Source organism: Chiloscyllium plagiosum, chromosome 14 (genome assembly GCF_004010195.1).
Source record: "Chiloscyllium plagiosum isolate BGI_BamShark_2017 chromosome 14, ASM401019v2, whole genome shotgun sequence".
Lineage (NCBI taxonomy): Eukaryota > Metazoa > Chordata > Chondrichthyes > Orectolobiformes > Hemiscylliidae > Chiloscyllium > Chiloscyllium plagiosum.
The window spans coordinates 11,333,411-11,341,543 of NC_057723.1; the positions used below are offsets into that span (position 1 = coordinate 11,333,411).

General features: G+C 43.1%; 1 protein-coding gene across 6 annotated transcripts in view; it reads left to right on the forward strand.

Moving 5' to 3' along the window:
* gria1a (glutamate receptor, ionotropic, AMPA 1a) overlaps positions 1 to 8,133 on the forward strand; it is a 213,106-nt gene that overhangs the window by 88,319 nt on the left and 116,654 nt on the right. For all 6 annotated transcript variants that reach the window (XM_043703160.1, XM_043703162.1, XM_043703159.1 and 3 more), the window contains exon 9: positions 3,768 to 3,878. In XM_043703160.1, coding sequence (XP_043559095.1) covers positions 3,768 to 3,878 — 111 coding nt within the window. The remainder of the gene's footprint in view (positions 1 to 3,767; positions 3,879 to 8,133) is intronic.

The window sequence follows — 8,133 nt, forward strand, 5'->3', positions numbered from 1 at the left end:
TTTCCGTGGAGTGTCGGAGGCTGAGGGGTGACTTTATAGAGGTTTACAAAATTATGAGGGGCATGGATAGGATAAATGGACAAAGTTTTTTCCCTGGGATGGGGGACTCCAGAGCTAGAAGGCATAAGTTTAGGGTGAGAGGGCAAAGATATAAAAGTAACCTAAGGGGCAACGTTTTCATACAGAGGGTGGTAAGTGTATGGAATGAGCTGCCAGAAGAGGAAGTGTTGGAGATCTTAAAATCCAAAATGGTAGATAAATCCCCAGGACCTGGTCAGTGTATCCCAGAACTCTGTGGGAATCTAGGAAAGTGATTGCTGAGCCCTTTGCTGATAAATTTGGGTGGAGGCTGGTACAATTGCAACATTTAAGAGGCATTTGCATGGGTATATGAATAGGAAGGGTTTGGAGGGATATGGGCCGGGTGCTGGCAGGTGTGACTAGATTGGGTTGGGATATCTGGTCGGCATGGACGGGTTGGTCCGAAGGGTCTGTTTCCATGCTGTACATCTCTATGACTATGACTATACTACTGTCCACTACACCGGCTATTTTGGTGTCATCTGCAAACTTACTAACCACCCCTACTGTATTCACATCCAAATAATTTATACAGGTAATAAAAAGCAGCATTCTCAACACCGAACCTTGTGGCATACCACTGGTCATGCGCCCCCAGTCCAAAATGCAACCCTCTACCATAACCCTCTCACACTAAGTTCAAGGCAATTTTGAATCCAATTTGCTAGCTCCCCCTCGATTACAATTATCTAATCATACTAACCAGTCTATCATGCTGAACCTTGTCAAGCGCTTTGCTGAAGTCCACATAGATAATGTCCATTGCTCTGCCTTCACGAATCTTCTTTGCCATCTCTTCAAAAAACTCAATCAAATTAGTGAGACATGATTTCCACACAAAAGCCATGATGATGATCACTAATCAGTTCTTGCCTTTCTAAATGCATTTATAGAGGAACATCGATTATTCAACATTCGATTAACTGAACAAACAAGATGATCCAAACAAGATCGCAGGGTCCCGATGTTATCTATGATAACTATGTTATCCGGCATCAATTATCTGGCGTTTAATTAACTGAATGAAATACAGCCTGCCCATGTCCTTTGAATAATCAAGGTTCCTCTGTCAATCCTGTCCCTCAGAGTCCCCTCCAACAACTTACTCACCACTGACATAAGGTTCCCCAGTCTATAGTTCCCTGGCTTTTTCTTCCAATTTTTCTTAAATAATGCCACCACATTAGCCAACCTCCAGTCTTCTGGCACCTCACCCATGGCTGTCAATGACACAAATTTCTCAGCAAGGGGCTCAGCAATCACTTTCCCAGATTCCCACAGAGTTCTGCGATACACTGATCAGGTCCTGGGGATTTATCTACATTTTTGGATTTTAAGATCTCCAGCACCACCTCTTCTGTAACATGAACTCTTTTCAAGACATTACCATTTATTTCCCCAGGTTCTCTAGCTATCATGTCCTTCTCCACAATAAACACTAACGCAAAATATTTGCTTATTATCTCACCCATCTCCTATAAATGGCCACGTTGATCTTTAAGAGGTCATATTCACTCCTTATCTACTCTCTCGCTCTTAATGTATTTACAGAATCTCTTTTGATTCTCCTTAACTGTACCTGCCAAAGTTGTCTCATGTCCCCTTTTTATCCTCTTGAGTTCCCTCTGAGATATACTCCTACTGCCCTTATACTCCTGTAACGATTTACTCGATCCCAGCTGTTACACCTCACATATGCTTCCTTATTTTTCTTGTCCAGAGCCTCAATTTCTCTAGTCAATCAACACCTACCTTGCCCTCCCACTAACAAGAACTCTCGTTATCTCATTTTTAAAGGCCTCCATTTCCCAACTGTCCCTTTACCTGAGATAGGCTCCCCTAATCAGCATTGAAAGTTCCTGTCAATACCATCAAAATTGCCCTTCCTCCAATTTAGAACTTTAAACTTTTTGATCAGTTCCACCTTTTTCCATATCTTAAAACTGATAAAACAATGATCACTTGCCCCTCAGTGCTACCCTAAAGACACCTTAGTCACTTGCCCTGCCTTATTTCCCAAGAGAACATCAAGTCTTGCTCCTTCTCTAGTAGGTGCATCCTGGAGAAAAAAGTAAGTTTTCTTGTTCACACTTAACAAAATTCATCCCCATCCAAGCTCTTAGCGCAATGACTGTCCCAACTGATGTCTGGAAAGTTAAAATCCCTACTATTACAACCCTGTTATTCTTACAGATCTCCTCATATATTTGCTTCTCAATTTCCCACTGACTGTTGAAGAGGGGTCTATAATACAGAGTGATCGTTCTTTATTTATTTCTCAGTCCCACCCGTATAACTCTAGACAATCTCCAGAAATATCCTCCCTAAATACAGCCATATTTTATCCCTAACCAAACACACCCCTCTCCTCTTGCCTCCCATTCTATCCTTCTTATAATGTCAATACCCTGGAACATTAAGCTGCTAATCCTGGCCATCCCTGAGTCTTGTTTCTGTAATAGCTGTGATAACACAGTCCCATGTTTCCAACCATGCCCTAAGTTCATCTGCCTTACCTGTCAGTCCTCTTGCATTGAAGTAACTGTAATTTATTTTATCAGTCTTGCCAAACTTCATATACACACACACACACAGACACACCCCTCCCCTTCCAATTCAGGTGGAGCCCATCCCTCTTATACAGAGTTGAAAAATGTGGTGCTGGAAAACCACAGCAGGCCAGGAGAATCGGCGTTTCAGGCACTTATGCCCTACACGTTGATTCGCCTGCTCCTCGGATGCTGCCTGGCCTGCTGTGTTTTTCCAGCACCACATTTTTTCAACTCTGGTACTCCAGCATCTGCAGTCCTCCTAGTTCATCCCTCTTATACAGGTCATTTCTCTCTCTGAAGAGATCCCAATGTTTCGAAAATGTGAATCCTTGCCCCCTGCACCAACTTTGAGGAGAAAGTGAGGACTGCAGATGCTGGAGATCAGAGCTGAAAATGCTTTGCTAAAGAAGAGCTCATGCCCGAAACGTCGATTCTCCTGCTCCTTGGATGCTGCCTGACCTGCTGCGCTTTTCCAGCAACACATTTTCAGCCCTGCACCAACTTCTCAGCTGTGCATTCATCTCCTTTATCCTCCCATTCCTACTGTCACTAGCATGTCTAATAGGTCTCTCGAGGTGCCTACCTTTTAACCTCCTGATTAATTTCCTATATTCTTTCCGCAGAACTTCATCCCTTTCTCTACTGATGTCATTAGTACTCAGGTACACAACAACCTCCTACTGGTCACTCTCCCCTTTCAGAATATTCTGCACCCTCTCAGACCCATCCTTGGCCCTGGCACCAGGGAGGCAACACACCATCCTGGTGGCTCACTGACCCCCACAGAAAAGTCGTACTGTTCCCCAGTCTTCAACAATTCCCAATTATAATCAAACCTGACATACCCCTCATTAACATGCAGCTCGTTATGGTACCTGAAACCTGACCATCAGTGCTATACTCCCCTCAGAGGCCAGTGCCCTACAGTATCCAAAACAGCAACTGTTGCTCATCCCTGACTGTTGTGGAGAAGGCGGTGGTGAGCTGCCTTCTTTAACTGCTGTTTTACATTTACTGTAGGTAGAATCACAGGGGAGGGGTTTACAGGAGTGGTAAAGGAATGGTGATATATTTTTTCATCAGGATGGTGAATGACTTGGAATGGAACATGCTCATTAATACTGCTTTTTACAGATCGGCTATTGGAATGAAGATGACAAGTTTGTTGCAACAACAGGGGACCATCAAACTGGCAATGACACCAGTGGCATCCAGAATCGAACATATTTTGTAACAACAATCTTAGTAAGTGTTGCTATGCTGAGTGTGAATGGGTAGCTGAGTGAACCATAATAACTTCTCATATTTCTGTATGTGGAACCCAGAAAGAAATAAAGACTAGACAAAATCTCACCGAGCAACAGAGTGAGCTAAACGGGCTGAATGACCTCCTTTTTTCCTGTGGTGTCCTTTCCATAGTCGGTCCATGTGGCGACTTCTGTGGAGGGTTGGGAGGTCTCAGAGGTACCAAGAATCAAAGAAACAGAAGGAGCATTCAATCACTTGAAGCAGTTCTGCTGTTCACTGAGTCTATACCTGATCTATATCCTAGCTCTACATACCTGCCTTGGTTCCACAACCTTCAATATCATTACCCCACAAAAATCATTCACACATCCAACATTGAGGGTGTGGTGATGTAGTGGGTATGTTGTTGGCCTAGTAAGCTAGAGGAGCATAGCAGGCTTTTCCAGCACCACACTCTCGACTCTAATCTCCAGCATCTGCAGTCCTCACTTTCACCTAGTAAGCCAGAGGGATAGACAAATGCTTTTGGGACATATGTTCACATTTCCTCACAGCTGCTGCTGAAACTTACATTCAGTTAATAAATCTGGAATATAAAACCAATATAGTACCTTAAAAACATAAGACAAGGAACTGGACTGGGCCATTCAGTCCCTCGTGCCTGCCCAGCCATTTAATAGGATCATGGCTGATCTGACATTTCCCATGTCCACTTCTCTGCCTGTCCCCTGTAGCCCTTGGTTCTCCTACTGATCAAGAATCTATGTCAGCCTCAGATATAGACAAGGGCTATGCCCCCATAGCTCTCTGTGGTAAGGAGTTCCAAAGATTCAAAACACTCCAAGGAAGAAATTCCTCCTCACCTCAGTCTTAAATTGGTGTCTCTTTATTCTGAGACTATGCAATCTGGTCCTAGCCTCTCAACATTTATCCTGTCAAGGCTGTTAAGAATCCTGTATGCTTCAATGAGATCACCTCTCATTCTTCAAAATGCCAGTGAACAGAGTCCCAACCGAATTAGCCTTTGCTCATAAGACAATCCCTCCACACCAAGGATCATCCTAGTGAACCTTCTGTGAACTGTTTCCAGTGAAGTAGTATCTTTCCTTAAATAAGGGGACCAAAACTGCTCACAGTACTTCAGTTATAGTCTCACCAGCACCATGTACTGTTGCAGTAAGAGTTCCCTACTCTCACACTCCTACCCCTTTGAAATAAGGCCAACATTCCATTAGCATGACAGCTATCATTAGAAGAAAACTTGGATTACTGATGCCCTTTAAGGAAGGAAATCTGACGTTCTTACCTGCTCTGACATACACATGACTCCAGAGCCACAGCAATGTTGTTGGCTGTTAAAAATACATCCAAAATGGCCAGCCTGGCAAGCCATTCAGTTCAAAGACAAGTAGGAGCGACCAACATGTCTGTACCAACAATGCACACATCTCATGAAAAAAAAACAAGCAAGATGTTGGAGATGATGGAAATCCGATGGCAAAATCCTCTGAAGATTTTGGAAATGCTCAGCCAGCATCTGGAGAGAGAAATAAAGTTAACTCTCAGGTCAATGTGTTCTACCGAAAGGTTATTGACCAGATACATTAACCCTATTTCTCTTGCCAGGTGCTACCAGAGCTGCTGAGTATTCCTAGCAGTTTCTGTTTTCATTTCCAAAATCAATCCATCTTAGATTTAAAGTTTTCATTTGATCTCCCAGTTTTGAGAGCATTTTGAGGGCAAGAGTTACAGATTTGTTGTATCCTTGGTATGAGGAAGTGTTTGCTATCATCATTCCTGGATGACCTGGTTCAAATATTAACATTATATCTCCTTATCCTGATCTCTCCCTCCCAGAGGAAATAATTTTTCCTCTTTGACCTTACCAACTTCATTTACTCATTAAAATTCTCCACGTAAAGGTAGATGATGTTGATACATGTTTTAGAACTGAAACTTGATCCACTTCTCATAGAATCACAAAGGTGTGGAAACAGGCCTTTCAGCCCAACAAGTCCACACTGACCCTCCAAAGACCATATCACTCAGACCCATCCCCCTACCTGTTGGTCCAGTTCCTCTGTCTAATACACCTAACCTACACATCCATGAACACTATGATCAATTTGGCATGGCCAATCCACCTAAGTTGTACATCTTCAGACTGTGGGAGGAAACTGGAGCACCCAGAGGAAACCCACAAAAACACAGAGAGAATGTGCAAACTCCACATAGACAGTCACCCGAGGCTGGAATTGAACCTGGGTCCCTCACGCTGTGAGGTAGCAGTGCTAACCACTGAGCCATCGTGTCACCCAAAGCTGACAGTATGAACCCAGGACTGAGATAGGCCGTCTTACTGCAATCTCTGCCACTGGTGAGAGAAGTGATAAATTCAGCCAGTATTTTCACAATAGACCTCATATAAAAGTGTTAGCCCATCAGGATATTATCAACCCTTGACTCCTTCTGACCCTGCACCCTCTGTAGCCTTTGGCTTCTTCAGTGCTCTGCCACCAGTATCCTGACCTATTTTAAAGGTGTATTCACCCATCACCCCCAATTTCTGCTGAGCTATATTGGCTCCGCAGAACATAGGAACCGGAGTAGGCCATTCAGCCCATCGAGCCTGCTCCAACATTCAGCCTGTTCATTGCCATTTTCCCACACTAGCTCCCAATATATCCCTTGATGTCATTAGTCTTCGAAAATCTATCGACTTCTGTCTTTAATGTGCTCAATGATTGAGGTCCCTCACCCCTCTGGGGTAAAAAATTCCAAAGATTTATAAACCTCTGAGTGAAGAAATTATTCCTCATCCCAGTCCTCAGTGGCCTGCTCCTCACTCTATGCCTTTGGTTCTAGACTCACCTGCAAAGAGAAACATCTTATTTCCATCCACTTTCTCATGCTCTGTAAGACTTTTGTGTGGCTCAATGCAGTCAGTTCTCATTGTGTGACTCTCTGGAAAGTACAGGCTCACCTCCTCAATCTCACTTCTTTAGAAAATCCTGCAAACTGACAAAAGTGAACCTCTGTTGCACTCTTCCTATGGTATGTGCATCTAAACAGGGTGATTAAAAAATACTGACACGCTAAATTGTCACAGCATTGACAATATTAACATGCAACAGCTCACAGTATAACTCAGGTCTGCTGGATGGCCCCAGGATAAGTTTGAAACCAACACAAATAGTTTAATAGGGTGAGAATCTTTGGCTTATTGTAATAAGACCAGAAGATTACCACCTCAAAACTAGTCCAATAGTGCTGGGGGCGAGGAAAGCACAGTCTAGTCATTCTCTCTTGTATATAATACCAAGAGGGAGCTGAAATCCGTCAGGTGAGACCAACAAAAGAAATACATTAAGATTTGAAATGTAATTAGCAAGGGGTCACCAATGGGTTAAAGGTTTCATGTTCAGAATATGGATGTTGGTGGAGACTGGACAACATTCCATGAAATAGTTCAATCATCATCAGAAATCCAGGAGTAGATGTTAGCCCCATTACGGCTTTGACTGCTTACCATTATTTTTAGGCAGACAGTGACATAATTGTAAGGTCACTGGAATTGTAATCCATAGGACAAGGTTAGTATTCTGGGGATGAAGTTCAAATTGCCCGATCTAATTTCATAAACTCTGGATTTGCAAACTAGTTTCAGTAATAACAACCAGGAAATTTTCACAGGTTGTTATACAAACCCACCTGATTCACCAATACCCTTCAGGGAAGGAAATCTGCCATCTTTACCTGGTCTAGCTTATATGTGGCTCCAGACCCACAGCAATGTTAAATAAAATGGCCTAGAAAGCCACTTAGCACAAGAGGTAATCAGGGGGAGGCAACATATATGCTGGCCCTGCCAGCGATTCCTACATCCCATCAAATCACAATCTCACATATCTTAAATTTCTTGATGTCCAATAAACTATCCATTTAAGGGTTGCGTATAAAACGACTCAGCATCCATAGCAAACTGGGAGAGGATTTCATCGGTTTACAACATATTTCCTCATCTCAATCCCAAATGACCACCTCCTTATCTTGAGAATACATCCACCAGTTCTGTCCAGGAGAAAACATTAATCAGAAACACCCCTGTTGGACCCTCTTAAGAGTGTGCCATAGCAAGATCACTTGTCATTCTTTTAAATTCCAGGAAAGGGAGACCTATCCCACTCAGAGAAAAAGTGAGGGCTGCAGATGCTGGAGATCAGAGCTGAAAATGTGTTGCTGGAAAAGCGCA